Source organism: Calypte anna, chromosome 2, assembly GCF_003957555.1.
Source record: "Calypte anna isolate BGI_N300 chromosome 2, bCalAnn1_v1.p, whole genome shotgun sequence".
Classification (NCBI taxonomy): domain Eukaryota; kingdom Metazoa; phylum Chordata; class Aves; order Apodiformes; family Trochilidae; genus Calypte; species Calypte anna.
Genome location: NC_044245.1, coordinates 147340592 through 147361276, shown reverse-complemented (window position 1 = coordinate 147361276; position 20685 = coordinate 147340592). Strand labels below are relative to the sequence as shown.

The 20685-nt window shown below is 43.0% G+C and overlaps 1 protein-coding gene across 3 annotated transcripts in view; it reads right to left on the bottom strand.

Moving 5' to 3' along the window:
* Positions 1 to 3557: 3557 nt before the first annotated feature.
* Positions 3558 to 20685, bottom strand: part of DENND3 (DENN domain containing 3) — a 42675-nt gene continuing 25547 nt past the window's right edge. For 2 of the 3 annotated variants that reach the window (XM_008502423.2, XM_030445918.1), the window contains exons 12-23: positions 20199 to 20380; positions 19103 to 19624; positions 16489 to 16751; positions 15989 to 16159; positions 14998 to 15127; positions 14452 to 14559; positions 13125 to 13264; positions 11783 to 11943; positions 10068 to 10201; positions 8983 to 9098; positions 8717 to 8854; positions 3558 to 5040 (exon numbers count right to left, since the gene is read on the bottom strand). In XM_008502423.2, coding sequence (XP_008500645.1) covers positions 4840 to 5040; positions 8717 to 8854; positions 8983 to 9098; positions 10068 to 10201; positions 11783 to 11943; positions 13125 to 13264; positions 14452 to 14559; positions 14998 to 15127; positions 15989 to 16159; positions 16489 to 16751; positions 19103 to 19624; positions 20199 to 20380 — 2266 coding nt within the window. In that variant the 3' untranslated portion in view covers positions 3558 to 4839. The remainder of the gene's footprint in view (positions 5041 to 8716; positions 8855 to 8982; positions 9099 to 10067; positions 10202 to 11782; positions 11944 to 13124; positions 13265 to 14451; positions 14560 to 14997; positions 15128 to 15988; positions 16160 to 16488; positions 16752 to 19102; positions 19625 to 20198; positions 20381 to 20685) is intronic. The other variant, XM_030445917.1, reaches the window with a different exon arrangement.

Below are 20685 nucleotides of genomic sequence, written 5' to 3'. Positions count from 1 at the left end.
CACTTCCAGGGATAGTGCAGCCACAGCTTCTCTGGGCAGCCCATGCCAGGGTCTCACCACCCTCACAGTGAAGAACTTCCCAGTATCTCCCCTAAATCTCCCCTTTTCCATTTTGAAAGTCCTCACCCCCCCTGTCCCATCCCTTTATACCCTTGTAAAAAGTCTCTCCCCAGCTTTCCATGGGTCCCCATTCAAATCCAGTGGCTGAGGGGGGGTGTGGGGGCAGCTTCCATCCCAGCTCCCAGCCCCAAGCAGGCACCATTCACCTCCATTTCTGGGCCAGGAGTCTGTGCTGATACCAAGTGACATTTGTGCAGCATCCTCCCTGTCCTGACTCCTGGGGTGGCATCCAGGCCACCAAGAAGGTTGCCTCCCAAGGCACCATGGAGAGAGGGGGGGGGACCAGACACCCAGGGGGAATCCTGCAGCTCAATCCTACCTCATCCTCAGTCCCCAGAGAGCAACCAAACCCAGCCTGGGGTGTCCCATGGCCCCAGGCAGGCGTGGAGGGGGGGCTGGGAAGATGGTGGAGGAAATGGTGGCAGAATCAGAGGGAAGTTGTTAATGGGATTTGCTTCATTCTCTCCTAAAGGCTGACAGTAAATGCAGGACTCAAGCAGTACTGCTGGAGAAAGGGTCCCAGTCCTACAAACAGGGACACAGCAGGGGAAGGGGCTGTTTCCTACCTTCCTGCATGGTCCCATGGAGGAGATCACACCCCAAGACAGATTGTAGCTTCAAGCAGCTCCCATCCTCACAGCCAGGCTGTTTTCAGAAGCAAACACTGCCCTCCCTTGGTTAGAGTCAGAGCATCTCAAGTTGGAACAGATCCATGAGGATCACAGAGTCCAACTCCCTGCTTTTCCTAAAATTAAACCACATGACCAAGAGCATTATCCAGCCAGGCCTGGACCCCTGGCATTGTTCAGCTCCTTATGCAGAGCCAACTACCTACTATGCGATTAGGAAGTCACAGAGGAGATGCACCTGGTAGGACCCTGTCATTATTGTCCCCTATCCCTGAAGTTACCACACTCGGAGGGGTGGAGAGGAGACAGGGAATCCTCTGTATCAGGTGTCCTGGCTGTCTGACAGGATGGATGGCAGCTGCTGTTACAGAATCATAGAATCAGCCAGGTTGGAAAGGAACCTCTGAGATCATCAAGTCCAACCCTTGATCCACTTCACTGTGGTTCCCAGCCCATGGCACTGCGTGTCTCTTCTTAAAAACTTCCAGGGATGGAGAATCCACCCCCTCCCTGGGCAGCCCATTCCAGTGTCTGATCACCTTCTCTGTAAAGAATTTTTCCCCAATATCCAACCTAAACCTCCCCTGGCAGAGCTTAAGCCCATGCCCTCGTCTTACTGGTAGCTTCTTGGGAGCAGAGCCCGACCCTCCCTGGCTCCAACCTCCTTTCAGGGAGTTGTAGAGAGTGATGAGGTCTCCCCTGAGCCTCCTCTTCTGCAGCCTGAACACCCCCAGCTCCCCCAGCTCCCTCAGGGATTTGTCTCCCTCTCACCTGATGCTCCTCAACCCACCCACCTCCTCCTGGAGGAGCAATTCCTCTCCCTGGGCATCTCCTCCAGCTCTGCTCACTGCTGCCACACAGGAGTGAGAGCAGGCCCTGGGGATGGCACCGTGTTCCCAGCAGTGCAATTCCTTGGAAGCTGGGTGACTGCAGAGTTTAGAAAGGCCATGGCCTTCTGCTGGGTGGCCACCAGTGCTCCCTGGTTGCTCCCCAGCTCAATCCCCCCTGGTGCAGCTTTCCTCTTGTCCTACCCCTTGTTACTTGGGGGGAAGAAACCACTTCCCACCTCCCTGCACTTCCAGGTGGTTACAGAAAGTGAGAGTCCTCCCTCACCCTCCTTTTCTCCAGGCTGAACACCCCCAGTTCCCTCCTCTGCTCCTCGTAAGATTTGTGCTCCAGACCCTTCCCCATCTCTGGCCTCACCCCAGCCCCTCAAGGTCCTGCTTGTACTGAGGGGGCCTCAAAACTGAGCCCAGGATTCCAAGTGCTGTCTCACCCCTGCCAAGCACAGGGGGACAATCCCTGCCCTGGTCCTGCTGGCCAGGATACAAGCCAGAATGCTGGTGGCTTTCTTGGCCACCTGGGCTCATACTCAGCCACTTGTGGTGACAGAACTGGACCAGGACCAACCCCAAGAGCAGCCTAGTGTTAAGGTCAGAGGACTGGGTGTGCTCAGATCTGTCCCTACCTTCTCCTGCAAGGGGCACCTTACTGCTGGGAAGGACTTTGTCCCTTCCCTGGGGGACAATTCCTTGGAGGTAGAGAGGGAGGAGCCCAAAATCATTCTGAGCAAGGGAGAAGAGGAATGCTGCCTGCCTGGAGCACAGACTGGCAGGATGCAAAGCTCTGTCTTTACAAATATAAAGACAATATATATAAATCAATAGATTTATAAATAGTTGTAAAACTTCTGCTTGGTATTCACCAAACAGAGCAAGCTCTCACCACCTGTTTGGAAAGCCAGGCAGTTCCAGGTAGAACACACAAATCTTCCCCCTGTTTTTGTCAGCCTGTTCTGAGCCCTGGCAATCTGCTTTTTAACTGAAAAGGCTCAACAGAAGGTTTCCAAAATCCAAGCTCTCAAGGATTTATGGTGTCACAGTCTGCAGGAGGCCTTGCTGGGGGCCAAACACAGCAAAGAACCACTCTGAAGTCCATTTAGGCATCTGAGGATCCCTTCCCACCACCAAAAATCCACTGAAAACTGAACAAAACCCCACAGCACAGTTCCTAAGGGTTCATTTCCACAGCTGCAGTGCTGGAGCACAGCTGGAATGGGAAGGGAACACATACCCAACACAAACCAACACTGCCTGCTGCTCCTCAAGCCAGCTGAAATGGTGCTGCTGGTGGTCCTGAGCTTGGGGATGGGTTAATTTTCTTGAAGAGTTTTTGTATCTGATGTGGTTAAAATTCTTCTCCTGTATGTGGTGTTCAACAGCTGGTTCTAAAGAAAGCAGTGTTTTTAAAAAGAGACATCTCCTCAATAAATTCTGTTCCTACTCAGTAAAATTGGAGTCTTTCATCAATAAAAGATGCACAAAAATGGAGGTGTGCTGGTTTTGTCACCTTGACAGTCACATGAGTTGGGTACAAACCAGCCAAGATGGCAAAACCCACATTTAAACAGTCTGGCAGGAATGAAAATCAATGAAGGCAGCAGCAGGCAGGTTGGTACAGCCAGGTGCATCCCTGCAGCAAGAGACACTTCAGTAGCAGTGCCAGTGTCTTTCTGAACAGAAAAATCCTTGAATTCAGTAAATAATTCATTTTACATATCACCACCAGGCAGCTGCATGGGGAGGAAATAAGGAACCTGAAAGTTACAGGAGAGGGGCTCAAAGGAGGACACAGTGCCAGCAGGAGGTGGTTTTAGAAAGGAGAATATGTAAAGACACAAAAAAACCCCAGGCAATTATTCTCTGTGTTACACAGACAGGATACAAGTCAGGGCTGAAAATCCTCATTCCTGTGTTGTCTGCTTTCACAGGAAAAAGAACAAAGGACAAAGAGAGGCCAGAGTATCAATATAGTGTTTAATATTCTTAAAATGAAAACAAAAAACCAAAAAGGTAAAATTTCAGTTAATATCATGTCATAAAACCTTTTATCAGCACATGGAAAAATTACATGGAGTATAGTTCCAGTGTTTTACACTTCTGTTAGGCCTGCATGGGTTTATATTGAAGAACAAAAGCAGCAGCCCATTTTTGCCTTCTTTTTACAACGTTTTAAATATTGTATTCCACTTTACTCAGCACTAGCAGAGAGAAAGCTGCCCTGCACAGGTTTATTGTTCTGTTTGAAAAGAGTTGTCACCAGTGCAAAAACCATGAGGGAGTCATCAGGAAATGCTGCTCAGGGGACTCCTCTATGCAAGGAGATGATGTTTGCTTCATTAAGGAGTATTTTGATGAGTTTTAAGTGCAGTACTTAAAAATTAAGCAGGTTCTAGACAAAGGAAGAGCAGCTCCTCTGATTACAGAAATGGTGACTGAGGGAGGAGTGGCAGGGGTTTGTTTGCACAGGAACTGAAAGGTTGCTTCCACAAGCAAGTGTGGTATCTACAGAAATTGAATAAATTAAGTGCTTCAGATTAAAAACAAAAGGTCAGTTTCACAAACTGCTACAACTGCCAAGTGCTGTGCCTTGTATGTAAGGGAAAAAAAAAACAAGTAAAAAAAAGTAAAACAGCATTAAGAGCGTCCAAGTATCTTATTTCAGCAGCAGGGAGCTTTCAGTGCTATCAGGGAGAGGCTGTGTCTACATTTTTAAATAATACAGCACCATAAATACAGAGGGTAGGGGACAGTCCTCCCAGCTAAATCAAGCTGCTAGCTCAGAAAGATACTCAGCATTTCCAGTAGCTCCACAGATACCCCACAAAGTCACTTAAGTTTTTAATTTTCAGTGGCCATTCCCAGCTCTTCCAGGCTGTCAGACAACACCAGATCCCACCTTTTCAGGCAGCCCCGAGCCAACTCTCAATCCCACTTCCCAAGAACAGCAGAATTCCTGAGCTTTGGGCTCTCAGTGCCACACCTGCAGCACCCACAACTCCAACCCTTCACCAGGTGTCAAGTTTGAGGCCCTCAGTGACCCCTTAATTCACATTTCTGATCCTGTATCAGGGGAGCAGCAGGAGCTGCATGCGAGGAGGGATCCAGTTTCTTTACAGCAAGGCAGGATCTGAAGTAACCCAATAAACACAGCACGGTAACACTGAAATAAATGCAAAACTCTGGAATAAACACAGCCCGAGGGCTTCACCTTTCTTCTGGCACAGTCAGATGGGTTTGGAAGAGGCTCCCTACTCAGCTTTCCAGATGGCAATCTTCCCCTCCTCCTTCCCAGAGCCGCTCAGCACGTACCTGTCCTCAGCTGAGCACAGAGCCCTCACCGTGGCCCCGTGGCCCCACAGCTCCTTCTCCACCGACTTCTTCTCAGCACTCACCACGTAAATCTTCCCTTTGCTCTTCCCCTGGGACCTCCCGCTGCTGCCAACCCACACCTGCAGGGAGCAAAACCACTGTCACGCGTGGAATGGTTCAGCCTGGGACACAGCTGAGGAGTGTGCAGGGATACAGGGAGGGATCTCTCGCTCAGATGGGAAAGGGAAGCACTGAAAATGTCATGTATATATAATGTATTTTTTATTATTATCATTTTGGGAGTTTTAATTATTTTTATTAGTTTTATTTTTTATTTCTATTATTTTCAATTTTTATTATTCTAAAATTTTTATATTATTTTATTTTAATTATTATTTTATTTTTATTGTTTTTATTTATTATTAATTTTTAATGTTATTACTTTTATTTTTATTTTTATTATTTTTATTATTTTCTATTATTTAATTATTTTTAATTTTTATTTTATCTTTCTATTAATCTCTTTTTCTATTATTTTTGTTATTATTATTTTATCATTACTATTTTTATTTTCTATTGTTTTTATTATTTTATTAATAAATTAAATAACAATAAAAATAAAAATAAAAATAATAAAAATAATAAAATAAATAAAAATAAAATAAAAACAAAAATAAAAATTAAAAATTAAAATAAAATAATAAAAATAAAATAAAATTTAAAAATAAAAAATAAAAATAACAATAAAAAATAAAATAATTAAAATAATATATTTTTATTTTTGTTGTTATTTTATGATTATATTATTTTATTTTTATTATTTTATTTTAATTATTTTTATTAGTTTTATTTGTATTGCTTTTATTTTTATTATTTTATTTTTATTATTTTATTTTTATTATTATAATTTTTATCTATCTTTCTGTTGAAGTCTCACCTCTCTCTCAGACTCCCTGCTACTCCTCCTCCTCCTCCTCCCAGAGCTCTGTCACTAACTGGAGGGGTTCCCCTACCTATGCAGCTCCCCAGATGTGGCCCAGCACCTTCCCCCCTTCTCCCCATTCCCCCTTCCCTCCCAGAGCTCTGCCTGGACAGGGGATGCAGGGAGGCCAGAGCTCCTTGCTGGAGCTGGCAGGGTCACAGCACAGGGTCCCCCGTTCCCCATGGAAATGTCCCCCACATCCCGATCCTAATCCTGATCCTAATGGCCTCCCCTCTTCAGGGGGCTCCTGGTTGTTCCCCAGTGTTCATTTACAGGTGCTGGGGCTTGGCCACCTTTGCTGCTCAGTCTCTCTGCAGGCTCCTGCTGGCTCTCAACTCTCCAGGAGTTCCCAAAATTCAGGGAACCCCCTTGAGCACCCCACTCAGCATCCACTGAGCTGATGATCCACTGGAGCTGCTTCCCAGGGCAACCTGGGCTTGCCCGCGGTCCTACAGACCCAGGGCAGGCAGGAAAAGGGAAGGTGTGAATTTAATCACCCTGCACAACACAGCATCTTGAGTGCTCTGAGCTGTTCTGCTCTCTGGACTGCAAGGACAGAGAAAAATCCAGGGAAAAGTTACTGAAAGTGTCAAGAGAAAGGAACAGCTGCCATAAGAGCAAAGAGAGGAATCCAGGACTCCCTAGGGTGAAAACAAGGCAGCTAAGGAGAGATGGCATTAAGGTTTGAAAAAAACCACAAAAGTGCAGGCAAGGAGAGGTGGCACTGTGTCCAGTTCTGGGCCCCTCAGCTCAGGAAGGAGATTGAGGTGCTGGAGCAGGTCCAGAGATGAGCAAGGAGGCTGTGAAGGGATCCAGCACAAGTCCTGTGAGGAAGGGCTGAGGGAGCTGGGGGTGTTCAGGCTGGAGAAGAGGAGGCTCAGAGGAGACCTCATCACTCTCTACAACTCCCTGAAAGGAGGTTGGAGCCAGGGGGGGGTTGGGCTCTTTTCCCAGGCAACTCTCAGCAAGACAAGAGGGCACGGTCTCAAGTTGTGCCAGGGGAGATTTAGGTTGGATATTAGAAAGAATTTCTTTATGGAGAGGATGATCAGCCATTGGACTGGGCTGCCCAGGGAAGTAGTGGATTCTCCATCCCTGGAGATATTTAAAAAGAGACTGGATGTGGCACTCAGTGCCATGGGCTGGGAACTGCAGTGGGAGTGGATCAAGGGTTGGACTTGATGATCTCTGAGGTCCCTTCCAACCCAGCCAATTCTATGATTCTATGATCCTGCAGTTAAGAGAAGGGACACCTGGAAAGCAGCAAGAGCTCAGTTTCCCTCAGAAGAAAGCATTGCTGGCAGTGAACTTCTGGAACTGCTGCTACAGGAAACTGTGGCATCAGCAAGTTCAGGATGAAATCAGATCCACAGAGATTGGGTCTGAGGACAGCTAAATCTGAGCCTGAAGTAGAGGCACAGATTTCAGAAAAATCAAGAAGCAAGAATCATGGACAGTGAGGGAGCTCAAGAGGAAGGCACTGCAGATCCAGGCTGGGTTCACACTCTCCCTACAAGTGTCACCATCAGAAGCAGAATTTGGGGTGGTTGCACCTGGTCTGGCACAGCAGGAACCAACTTGTGGTCTTCTCCTGCACAGTTTGTATGGGGTAAGTACTCAGGGGTGTTAGTAATGTTTGCCTCCAGAAAGCATCCTATTTCAGACAGACACATAACACAATGGGATTTGTCTCAGGTTCTTAAAGACAAAAAATGGATTTCTTCAAAGCAAGCAGGGGCAGACACCCCTCCCAATGCCTTCACCAGGCTGGAAGTGCATCCTTAGTAACTGTAATACTGTCTAGCAGATGAGTATGGGTGCTCCAGCTACTCCAACTGGCTCCAGAGTCCCCCTTGGAGAACAGAGGCTGCCAAGCTCTTAGGAGGCTGGAAGATGGTGCAATGAACACTCAGGTTCTGGAGATGGATCAAGCAGAGTTATCTTCTGGTTGCTCCTTTTGTAGCAATGAGTTTGACTACAATGTTAGTTAAGGTGGAGCAGAGTGAGGAGCAAGTGGAAGAGAAAGTTCTGAAGCAGAACAGAAGAGATTAATGCCTTGGGGTTTCCTAACAATCTTCTACCTCCCTAAATAAATTAATCTCCACTATAGGGAAAGATATCACAAAAAAGTTCTTCCCTTTTAATATATAAAGCTAACCAAGGACTGAATACACAGAAAGGTTCCCTATTCATGAGGCACTTCATTAAAAATGTAATTTTTGAGGAAGGATGGAGGGAAAATCTAAGAGACTCAGCAAGTTGCTTTCCCAATAAATTTATATTATCTATTTGTTTGCAAATTAACCTTAAACCTGTCTGTGATATTACAACTACCATCATTTGCACAGCAACTGATACCATGCAGAAAAAAAAACAGGTACACAGCCTGAGGCCAACAGCAAGAGGGACACAAGATGCTGAGGCAGGACCTGTTCTGTTGAGCTGGGAATATGGTAACTAAACAAGAAAAAGGTCATCTACAAAGCCACACCAATTAATTGGCATTTGTTGTTTAGCTATAAACGTTTTCCAAGGCTTAGTCTTAGGAGCCCTGACATTAAATACCAAAGGTCCTAAACTTTTCTTTTCTATGATTCCCTGAAAATGTCAGACTGGAAAAGTCTCTATGCATTTAATTACTGAGGAGGCTTTTTGGCTTCACTTGCATTTTGGGGCAGTCATTCACTTCTCTGATTTCAAAGAGAAATCCCATGTTTCAAACCTGTACTATCTCAGCAAGGGAGGTAAAAACTGACAGCAGTGAGAGCTGCCAACATACACAACTCAGTGAAGAGCTCCACAACAGGTAAAACCAGCCCAAAAATGTCTCTCACCTGATTTTTCACTCTTATCATACAAGTGATCTCTGAGCAATCTTGCAGATGAATCTTTTGGGGTGTATTTGTGAAGTCTCTGATGTTCCAAACATAGAGGTCACTGCTGCCTGAGTAAGATGCCCACACTTCATCTCTCTAAAACACAGAGAGAGATGTTTCATGTGAGCACTTCTGACAGTGTACAATGAAGTGAGGAGCTAATGGCTTGTAATGCCACATAACCATGCTTTGCTGAACCTCTATGAACAGGTTAACAATCATACCTCAGGGAAGAGCTGGAAGCAGAGAAAATAGGAAGGGACATCCTTCAGGTGGTGCTCAATTTTCATCTGTATGTGAAATTCATAGGTAGACACCACAAGTATGCAGCTTCCAGTACCTTCAGTGTTAAAGAGAAGGGGTTAGTAACAGAAGTGCCTACTTCCCCATCTCTATAAATCCTGGAGAATAAAGTAAAATGGATGCATTTAACACCTGTCTGAGTTTCTCAATCAACAGTGAAATCTTCGAGGAACTTCTTCCTGGTTTTCAGTTTCTTTCTCCAAACACCAGTTGCTATTCTGCAGTGCATATGCCTCTTAGTTTAGAGCCCAAAGATGATGAGAGGAAACAAACTCCTTAAAATCAGGACACATCATACTTAGTTTCTCAAGTACACATCTATTTTCATCTACAGAACTGAGACCAAGTGTCTGCACTGCAAAGTTACCAGGGCTGAATCCTTACCCAGCACAGCAATAGCAACATCCCCACTGCCCACTGCAGCACCAGGAATTCCCCCAGCCTTTGGATGCTGCTCTGTAAGCTATGCCTGGATCCAAGCTCTTGTGTGTGGCAGGGCTAAGAACAAGTGCTAAATTATTGAATGGGTCACCATTTGTGAAGCAATTTCAAGATCATCTCTTATCTGAGCACAAAGTTTTACTTTATTCACCTGATCTCCTGCACTGGGGATGACGTTTCCAGAAGTGGCCAAAATGCAAGCCTGGGAATTACCAGACTTTGTGGCTGAAACACCAAATGAAATTTGCAACTACTTCTGTCCCTCCAGAGTTTTAAAAAGGACCTTCTCAAACTTTTCTATACTAATTTACAGGCATTGCCAGGGGAGGTCAGACACACTGCAGCCAGAAGTGCCATCCTGCAGCAGGGACATTATCTTGGAGTGATCCAAGCTCAGCAGCTATGGAAATGTTGGGAATGTACAGAAGCTACTTAAAGAGAGAATGAGGAAAAAACCTCATGTACACATAAATCTGAGATTAATGTATTGGTCTGTCTAATAAAACAGCTTGCTACATGAAGATGTAATATTATCCTTTTGTAATTACAGGAGGAGTGAACTTACAGCACCACAGCTGGTCATTATGAAGCTTGAGAGAAGTGAGATTTTGGCAGGGCAGCTGAAAGACATGGTTGACTTTCAGGGTGCTGATGTTCCAAGCAATCACTGTTCCATCTAAACTGCTTGAATATGCCTCACTGTTGGTAAAGATTAAAAAACAAACACCAGTCAGAACAAACTGCAGACACAGAAGAGACTTATTTGAAAAATAACCCATTTTACAATAAACAAAATTAATGTTCTACATCTCAGAGACTGGATGAGTAAAGCACACTAATGATTTCTAGCAAAAGATGGACTGAAGTCCAAGAGGCTTCAAGGCCTTTATTATCATTAAATATTAATTTTTATTTTAGCAGTGAACAATTATTCTGGTTCAATTCTTTTAAGCAAAGTGACCAGAATCCAAGCAGACAGGTGCATGTCCCTCCTGAGCCCACCAAGATGCCTAGTGAATGATCTAAACCTTTTCCTTCCCTCAAAAAAGTCCAGATAGCTTGTTCTGACAGCTGAAAGTGAACTGAAGAAGCCAACAGCTCAGGTTTGCAGCCAGGCATCCATCTTCTGCTTATGTCTCTCACTGGAATACAAGTATTCCAGTACAGATATTTTTTTTTCTTCTTTAATACTACACTTTAAAAACTGTGACTCTGGAAACACTGCAGGCCAGTTTACAGCTCCAAGTGAACTCCAGCAAGTATTACACCATGCATGAAGAGTTCAGACAGTAAAAACTTTCCCTAAGTCTGCTCAACATTGTTGCCTATTGGATTTTCACCCTTTTTCTCTCCAGTTAGGCCAAAATTATCTCAAAACTGGTTCTCTTTGCCACTGCACTTGACAAAACAAATTGTGCTATGCCTTTTTTTTTTTTTTAATTTTTCATCTGTTGTCTTCAGAAGAGAAAATCTTTTTCAGAAGGTTTCAACACTTCCTAAGCAAATTCCCCCTGAGCCCCAGTTACAGCTGCTGCACTGCTGGCTCATCTCTGGTCTGGGAGCTGCTGCCCCCATGGGAAGTGGAGGCCTCCAGCCAACATTCTCTCCAGTTCTACCACAAGATCAAAAGCATTTTGCCTGAAGAAGACAATAAATGTATTCTTTCTTCTACAAACAGGCAGGAAAAATCCAGAAGGATGCTGCAAACATGGAGTTGATGGTGTGCTCAAAGCAAAAATGAAGTGGTCTTTAAACTGCATCTGTCTTGATTCAGCGCCGGATGCTGTCAGTCCTTGGCTCCTCTCATCCTTGTCCAAAAAAACATTCCTTTATCTTCTTTGTTCCAAAGTACATAATGCTCTTTCTTTAAAAAGGAAGTTCTTAGTTTACCATAATACAACATGGGAGCTACAAAAAAGGGCTAAGTGAAGGTTTATGTTAGCAGGATAAGGCCCCCTGTCTCAAATAATAAATCACTTCCAACCTTTAGGAAAATCAGTCCCTGGTTTCCTACATGTGCCCCATTTCCTTGAGGACAAGTTAACTTCTTGCCTTTGTTTCAGTTAAATAATTAAAGCACATTACTGCATCATTTGGATCTTCAACTACTCCTCTGCTCACTGCAGGCCAGATTCTCTGGGCTGGTGAATACATAAAATGGTTTTTTATTTAGACACAGGAAGATTCTCCACATGTCTGTAACTCTTCCAGTGGCACAGTCATTCTTCATATTTACTTGTATATATATTTTTAAGAAGAAAACATTGTAACTAAATGTACCTGGGTACTCCATTCTTCTTCTCCACAACGATGTCTGTAACATCAGAGCGATGATCATTTAGCTGCTTGTTACATGACATGCTGTGGGTGTTGATTATATAAATAATGGAGTCTTGAGAACCAATCCACACTTGACTCTGCTCTACCATGATCATACAAGTCTGGGGAGAAAAAAGTCAGGATTAAATAAGATCTAGAAGCAAAAAAAAAAACAAAACAAAAAACTTCAATGTAACACAGAAAAAACTATATTAAGATGATAAAGTTTTCTGGTGATTCCAGACTCACTGCTCCAGTGTTCTATCCTTTGCCCTGCTCTATATATTATCAGAGATGACAGATCTCATTTGAGTTGATCCTTTAGTAAATACAATTAATAATCTATCTTGGAAACTGCCTCAAAGCTGTGTTTCCTGGTTCAACCAAAGCCAAACTGACAAAGGGCATGAGGAAGAAACCACAGAAGTTAAGTGTATTTCTCACTTCTGGACTGGAAGCCATTCTAACCATCTGATATAAACACCCCTCCTACTTTAGTTAGAAATGGTGTCTAAAAATACTTTCCTCTTCTCTACTTTCCCTAATATGTCCTTCTTCCATTCAGAAGCTCTTTATTTATCTCCCTCCTGAGCTCCATCAGTTCCAAACTTCTCCCTTTTTCTCTCTCTTCTTTAGAACAGATCAGTATCCAGCCCTTCTCCTGGATTTCCATCTCCACTTCATCCAGCCACTCACCATCATTTTTAATTCTCCTTTTCTGACTCTCTCCCACACTCATCCACTGTGATGTTTCTCAGCTTCACACAAGTGACCCACACAGTCCCTCTGCCTGCATTTTGTCTCTGCTCTGTGTTTTTCACTCAGTCTGCAGCTCTGGTTCAGCTTCCCTTTTCAGCAAGAGGTTGAGCCATCTTCCTGTAGAGTGTCATCTCCCTCTCAGTATCATCCACCCAGTTTCCTTACACCTTTCCCTAACTTCCAGTTCATCAGCAGAGGTGACTTTTCACCCATTCTTAGGGCTTGTCTCATCTTCTCTTTATGTTGTTTCTCTCCATTATTCTTTCTCCTGAAGTGTTTCAAACCCACCTTCCTGCCCCAAAGAACCAGGCCAGTCCATCACTCCCTACCAGGTGACTTGTTTCATTATGAATCCACTTCTTCTCAAAAATTTCCCCCCCTCCAAGTTAACTGAAGCCCAAACAACCCTAAAGTCTTTCTTTAACTTTTAAGAAACGACAGCACAATTGTTCCTGAGATAGATCCAGTGGTCTGGGGTCATACAGACCAGAGAAAAAAAAAACCCACCAGGCTAAAGCAGCAATTTTATGTGTGACAATCTCACCAGTTTGGAGTGACCCATTCTGAAACAGTGCTGTTGAATAGACCAGGTGGATGCATCGAAGACCACCACTTTCCCCTCATTTAAAGCACACCAGAGTTTGGGATGAGCATTGCCAAATCTTTCTGAAGGGTCAAGATGCCCTAAAAATGAAACAGGCAAGATGAGAGAGGCAAAAGGAAATGAACTATTGGAGATGGATGGGAAAATTATTATTAGGCAGAGCTGCTTCTTAACAAAATGTTTCTGTGTTCTGGAACTTACATCATCAGAAAATGAATTACAGTGTTTTAACAAAGAATTTGTGTTTGTTCTCAGCTATTTACTGAGCTCCCCCAATGGTTTCATCTTACACTTCAGAATTATTCAGGAGGAAAGATAAACTTTTTCACTGATCAGCAAGTACCTCACTAACTGGGACTACAGGCTTTTAAATACAACTAAAAAATGTCTTCATTCTATTTGCTCACTTAGAAGCTTCATTCTAGAATGAAAAAGAAAAACCAGCAAACCCACCACCCACCCACCCAACCCAGTGTTGCTCCAGCCCACTTTAAATTTGGAATTCTGATAACTTTTGTGTCAAAATTGCCCATATACAAGGAATTACATATGAACTTACATCAGAGGACTAGTAAAGTTAGGAACTTCTAGAATTAACATATCTACTACCTGAATTCATGCCCACTGCACAAAGACCCTAACTTTTTTTTTTTTTCCTTTATTTTTCTCCAGTGCTTTTTGAATTAGTCAGATTTAACTGTGCCAAGTGTCACAGAAAAACTCACACAAAAATTGCTGATGCTTTCTCCAGAGATGGACCTAAATTATCTGTGATGAATAGGACATCAGACCACACTACTATATATAGGTCTGGAATACTATATATAGGTCTGGCTGTGACTTCAAGAGGTGGCACATTATTCCCTTCACTGTGATTCAACCCGAGACCCTCATCTGACTCTACTGAAAAGAAATTTAAAATAGCAATGAATAATCACCAGGGGTGGAGCATCATTCATCCACCCTGCTCAATACATGAAGCTGAAATCTTAACAGGAAATGGGCTCATTAAGACAGAATTGGTCTTTTGTAAGGCACAGACACACAGGAAGACAAATTAAAACAGTGAAAGCTATGCCTTGAAGGATCTTAATATGCATTATTACTGGTTTTTAAATGATTTTCTCTTTTAGTATGCCACATGCAGCCAAAGCATGTCAGGATGTGAACAAAACCAGGTAGTCATTCTGCCAGGAGTTATGAGAGATAATCTGCTTTATGGGCTAATTAAGACTGGGCTAACAAAGTAAGCAATACATCACCTTACCTGGAGTATAAAGCAAGACATCTATTGCCTGTGGAAATGTCTCACCAGCTGAGGGGTTGATCTTGTGCTTTAATGTCTCTGAAGTTGTTTTGGGGACCATCATAGGCACTAAAATAAATTTTAAAAGGTTATGAAGTGCACACTTAAGCCTGAAACAGATCTATAATTTCTATAAAATAATAATTCTTCACCATTTATTCACATTTCTCCCTCTAGCCTTTGATGACTAGGAGATCTCAAACACCATTTGTATGGATTTTGGTAGCAGAAGCATGCATAAAACACCCAAGCAAAACAGAAATGCAGCAACCAAGAGGGAGACAGACATAGCAACTAGGGTTCTGATGACCTGAAGCAAAAAAAAACAAACCAAAAAAATGTAAGCCTTCTATTAATAGCACTGAACAAATTACATCTGTGAAAGTGCAGACTGACATCTTTTTGTATTTCTACAGATAATCAGTTTGAAAAAGGGAATATAAACAGAAAAAGCAGAGACAAATGACCAAACACCAGCGAGCTCTGTAGTACTGCTCTGTGACTGACCTTCATTTTTCATCCTGTCAAAATAAGACAGTTTAGAGGCTGCATATATGGCTTTGGAGGACTGCAGGGCTCCAACCACAGCATCCATCAGGAGAACATTTGTCAGAGCTTGCTGAATATACTGAGGATCCTAAAGACAAAAGTCTTACTGTAGTTTATCTGTTGCTCATCATTCTTGCAAGTCTCCACATCCGATAATCACAACACATATCAGGCTCAGCACAAGCACTGCCCTGCAGCTTAATTCTTACAACTGGTGGTCAAATCCCACTCCCACATCACATGTTCCACTCCCAAGCAAGGTCATGGAGCAGGAAGCCAGTATTAAATTCATTCATTACACTGAGAGAATTATTTCAGATCCTGTACAACTTTGTAACAGGATGTGCAAATGAAACTGTGTAATTGGCACTGAGTGGACACTGGATGGATCCCCATCTTCAGGCTGGATCTTTCTTCACAGGAGGGAAGTACACATGATGCTTCACCTTGGAAAAATTTAAATCCTTCTTGAAGCTACCAAGCTACATTTTCACTATTAAATTCAGCAGTCACAAAGAATCATGTGGTTCAAATAAAAACCCTGCTGTTTCTGTAGAAGAATGCATCTTGCCCTAGACATTGAAAAGAACTATAGTCACCAGGAATCCAGCATGGAAAAGCTCTTTCACACATTACATTTTGAAGCAAGGTGGAGAAAGTTGCCTGTTACTTAGGATCACTATTTTCACATGTTGAACTTAAACTATTTCACAGAACAAATGAATAAGTTAAAAGTTCCACGCCAACAGATGAGAAAAAAAATATCCTCTATTTTAAAATGTAGTAATTTTTTTCTTTTTTGTATTATGTCAGAAGTATTTTGTTTAGAAATAACAGTAACAACAGCTATAGGCTGCTGAAACCTAGAAATTCCAAGACTGCTGCATGAACTATTTAGCAGAAAGCACACAGATCATACTCAGGTGTTTAGAAATCCCCATATTTATACCTTGTGATCATCTGCCATTTTCTTTCCAGCCCACATTTCTTTCACTATCAGGTGCCAGAGATCACACTCAGTTTTCAAGTTAGCTTCAAAGACTTCTTTTTTAGACAATGTTTTAATCCTCAGAGTAGGTATTCTCAAAAGAAGGAAAGCTACAGTTGTGCTCTTCACATCCTGGAAATGTAGGGAATCAAAGAAAGCATGGAAGGTTCAGCATGCAGTCACAGATAAGGTACAATACTCATCCTACAAGGCAACTTTCTCTGTTTATAAGTAAAGCCAGCGATCTCAAATGACCTCTATGTCATCCTAGCACACCATACTATAGCAGTTCTGGTCCAAAGACCCAGAATTTTATCTAATCACACGTAAGTTACTGACTGCAGAGGTGTTTCCTACACTCCTTATTGAAACTTTAAGTTAAGAGACACATTTTTTAGCAGAATAGAACATGCCCTATATGAAAAAGCATGCAAGAGAACAAGAAGTTACTCCATGCTCACCTCTATATCCCTGAAAGCAGCAATCTGGACATAGCCAGGACGTCCTCCTTCAGTCAAAAGGAACAAGCGCTTTTGGGTCAGAGCAATTTTTCCTACCCCATAGTTGGTTTTCACAGAGCAGGATAGCTTGTAGACACACTCATTTTTATCTAGATGGTCTATTACAGTTGGTGGCAGATTCACCTCTTGAGCTTCTGCTTCAGTTTCCTTCCAGTAGTTGTAGAAATCTCTGAACGTTTCAGGATCGATTTGTTTCTGATGGCCTGAGAAAATTTTAGACCTTATTTACAAAGTTACACAGATTTGCACAGAAAGATAGTTTGAAAAGATACCTGCTTTCAAACTGTGCCCCTAACAGCATTATGGATGTGAGGTGCAAAAACTACCAGAAAAACCCCACACCAGGACTGGGAAACAGTTAAGTAACAAAATTCTCCTGTTGAGGTAGAAAGATTCCTCTGTAGTTAGCACAGCCCATAGGTCCTTGTCATATGGCATCCCCCCTTCCACTCTACTCTATAGATGGAGGGATCCAACACTGCCACTCTTTCTTTTTTAAATTTATGCCAAAAACCCACTCAGACAGTAGGAGAGGATCTGAAATCAGTCAAGATTTTCACAACAGCTGTCCTAAGTAATTAATTATTCTAAGAATTCAAGTGTTTGGACAGCAGAGTCTCAAACAAACACAAATTTGTGCAAGCTGTATGCTACCTCCACCTTCAGGAAGCTTTGCTATACTTTTGCTGTTTTGACCAATATTTAGTCCTTTTAGGCCATAAAATATAACAAGTACAACAGTAAGTAGGCACAGAAAGAGAACTGAGTAGTTTTTTAGAAAAGCACCCTCAAACTAGGTTTTTAGAAATCAGTCCCAAGGATTAAGACCTCATGATGGAGAGAAAAGATTTCTTTGAAGGATAAACATAACCTCTCCTTTTGACATGATGATCATCCAAGAGAATATAACTGTAGGTACATGAATTCTGGATTTTGTTAATTTGTTTTTAACAGACTGACATCTTGCCACGTTTCCCAGTGGTTTTACAACACAGAAGTATTTTCCAACAGCAATCATGACAGCCTTGTATTCACTTTACTCATAATCTAAGCCAAAGCAGAACTGCACACCATTAGATCCACCTCACCTACACAACTATACCTCATTAAAACCACCTCACCTACACAACCTGAAAAATTGTATATTGTGTGCCCAAATTTAAGTAGATTCCTTGAATTTACACTGGACACAAGTATAGACATTCCTGCACACGTTAAATCTATTCCCCATAATTATCCTAATTAAATAATATCCAGCACACTCGTACATTGTGAGCTTTTACAGACCCAGAAAATGTTAAATAATAATTGAAAAGAAACAACTTGAGACAAAAAAATTAATTTGGTTCTTAAAAAAAAACACTATGAGATCATTATCCATAGAATCACAGAATTGTCTGGGTTGGAAGGGACCTCAGAGATCATCAACTCCAACCCTTGATCCACTACCACTGCAGTTCCCAGCCCATGGCACTGAGTGCCACATCCAGTCTCTTTTGAAATATCTCCAGGGACGGAGAATCCACTACTTCCCTGGGCAGCCCATTCCAATGGCTGATCACCCTCTCCGTAAAGAAATTCTTTCTAATATCCAACCTAAACCTCCCCTGGCACAACTTGAGACCCTGCCCTCTTGTCTTGCTGAGAGCTGCCTGGGAAAAGAGCCCAACCCCCCCCTGGCTCCAACCTCCTTTCAGGGAGTTGTAGAGAGTGATGAGGTCTCCCCTGAGCCTCCTCTTCTCCAGTCTGAACACCCCCAGCTCTCTCAGCCCTTCCTCACAGGAATTCTGCTGCATCCCTTCACAGCCTCCTTGCTCTTCTCTGGACCTGCTCCAGGACCTCAATCTCCTTCCTGAACTGAGGGGCCCAGAACTGGACACAGGACTCAAGCTGTGGCCTCGCCAGGGCTGAGTACACGGGCAGAATCCCTTCCCTGGACCTGCTGGCCACGCTGTTCTTGATCCAGGCCAGGATGCCATTGGCCTTCTTGGCCACCTGGGCACACTGCTGGCTCATGTTCAGCTTCCTGTCAATCCAGACTCCCAGGTCCCTTTCTGCCTGGCTGCTCTCAGCCACTCTGTGCCCAGCCTGGAGCTCCCCATGGGGTTGTTGTGGCCAAAGTGCAGGACCCGGCACTTGGCCTTGTTGAACCCCATCCCATTGGAATCATCCCAACTCTCCAGTCTGTCCAGGTCCCTCTGCAGAGCCCTCCTGCCTTCCAGCTGATCCACACTCCCCCCCAGCTTAGTGTCATCTGCAAATTTGCTGATGATGGACTCAATCCCCTTATCTAAATCATCAATAAAGATATTGAACAGAACTGGGCCCAACACTGATCCCTGGGGTACACCACTAGTGACCGGCCGCCATTTTGATGCAGCCCCATTCAGCACCACTCTCTGGGCCCGGCCCTCCAGCCAGTTCCTAGCCCAGCACAGAGTGCCCCTGTCCAAGCTGTGGGCTGACAGGTTTTTCAGAAGGATGCTGTAGGAGACGGTGTCAAAGGCCTTGCTGAAGTCCAGGTAGACACAATACAGATGGCTGCAATACTCACCTACTGTTAAGGCATCAAATAACCGATGTATGGTGTCTGTATCTTTGACAATCCCAGATTCCTGGATTCTCTTCACAAAATCATCCAGCTGCATGTGTGTTTTTGGCAGCTCAAAGTTTTTCACATGGTCATCTGTTTTCATAACTTCTCTCTGCTTTTCCATCACTCGACTTATCAGCTTCTTCAGCTCAGGTTTGCGGTCTGCTTGCGAGCGCTCAGAAGGAGGCATGGTTTCCACTATTTTTCTTACAAGATCAGTGGGGAAAATTCTTAAGTCTGTTTTATCTAGGTTCTGAAAGTCAGAAAGTGCATTTAGTAGTTTCCCTTGCATCAAGCTAATAAGTCCCCGGAGGTAAAAGTACCTTGCCAGCAATGCTGAATTATCAGGTGGTAAAGTATTTATAGCTTTGCTGAGGTGGTTGAAGAAGTCTGTATAGTAGGAGTGTACACTCTGGAACATGAGGGGAAAGTGAATTTCTGGTATTTTGAACATACTGACTGATTTGGAGGGCATTTTCACAGCTAAAAACAAACAAATGAACAAGATCATTGATTAGTGAGTAAGCAGTGAGTAAAAGGGAGAGTATCTTCCCAACCAGCCACACTAAAATCAACAGGAATCCCCATTAGACCAATAGGCAATTCACTACATGATATTCAAGTAAGACTACAGATGTGTCAGGGACACAAATATATTTTTATGTCCATTGTCCTAATTATCAGAATATTCCCTTCTCTGATAGCAGTAGTTCTGGGAGGGAGGGGGAAATTAAAAAAAAAAAAAGGATATGTTTAAAAGCAGTGGAGAACTGGATGTAAGGTGGTTAAGGACCTAACATGGTTACTGATTCAGGCAGCAATCCTACAGTATCAAACCTACTGTGAGCATTCAGTCTTTTATGGCACAGAAAAACTTAAAGCAGACTATAGGTTGATTTAACATGCAAGCAGCAGCACAGACAGACTCTAGCTCAATGACCCAGCTCACCATTTCTTTCCAGCACCTGACAGTGCTACAGTGAAAATTATTCAGTGATGTCTCCCACAAAGTCAACAAAAAAAGACACTGCATTTGCTCGAAACACTCTTCCCTTACCAACATCTGTTTCTATTCTTCGAAGTGAGGAATTTCTAGTAGGGCCCTCTGGCAGTTTGATATCTTGCAAATTAGGCATACTGATCACCATACGCCTGCTGATCTTGTACTGGGGATTAAGTTGTTTAGAAGCCATCTTCTCCATAGTCAGTCTTCTTGGGGTATGAAACATCAAGTTTAATCTAAAAAAAATTAAAAATATACATATATGACAATTTTCAAAATTCGGTATACATACACACTAAATTACCACTGGATTTTTTTTTCTGTATAATACTATTAAATTACAATTATTGCACCAATTTACAATTTCAACAGCCATGGCTGGACATGTTCATCTCACCCTTTTACAGTAATCCTAATCAAATGAACTACTGATGACTCATTCAATGACCTGATCTCATACCAATATAGTCAGAAGGACTATATAAAATCAAAAATATCAATAGAAGATTCAAATGCAGAATGAAGCTGGGGGGGAGTGTGT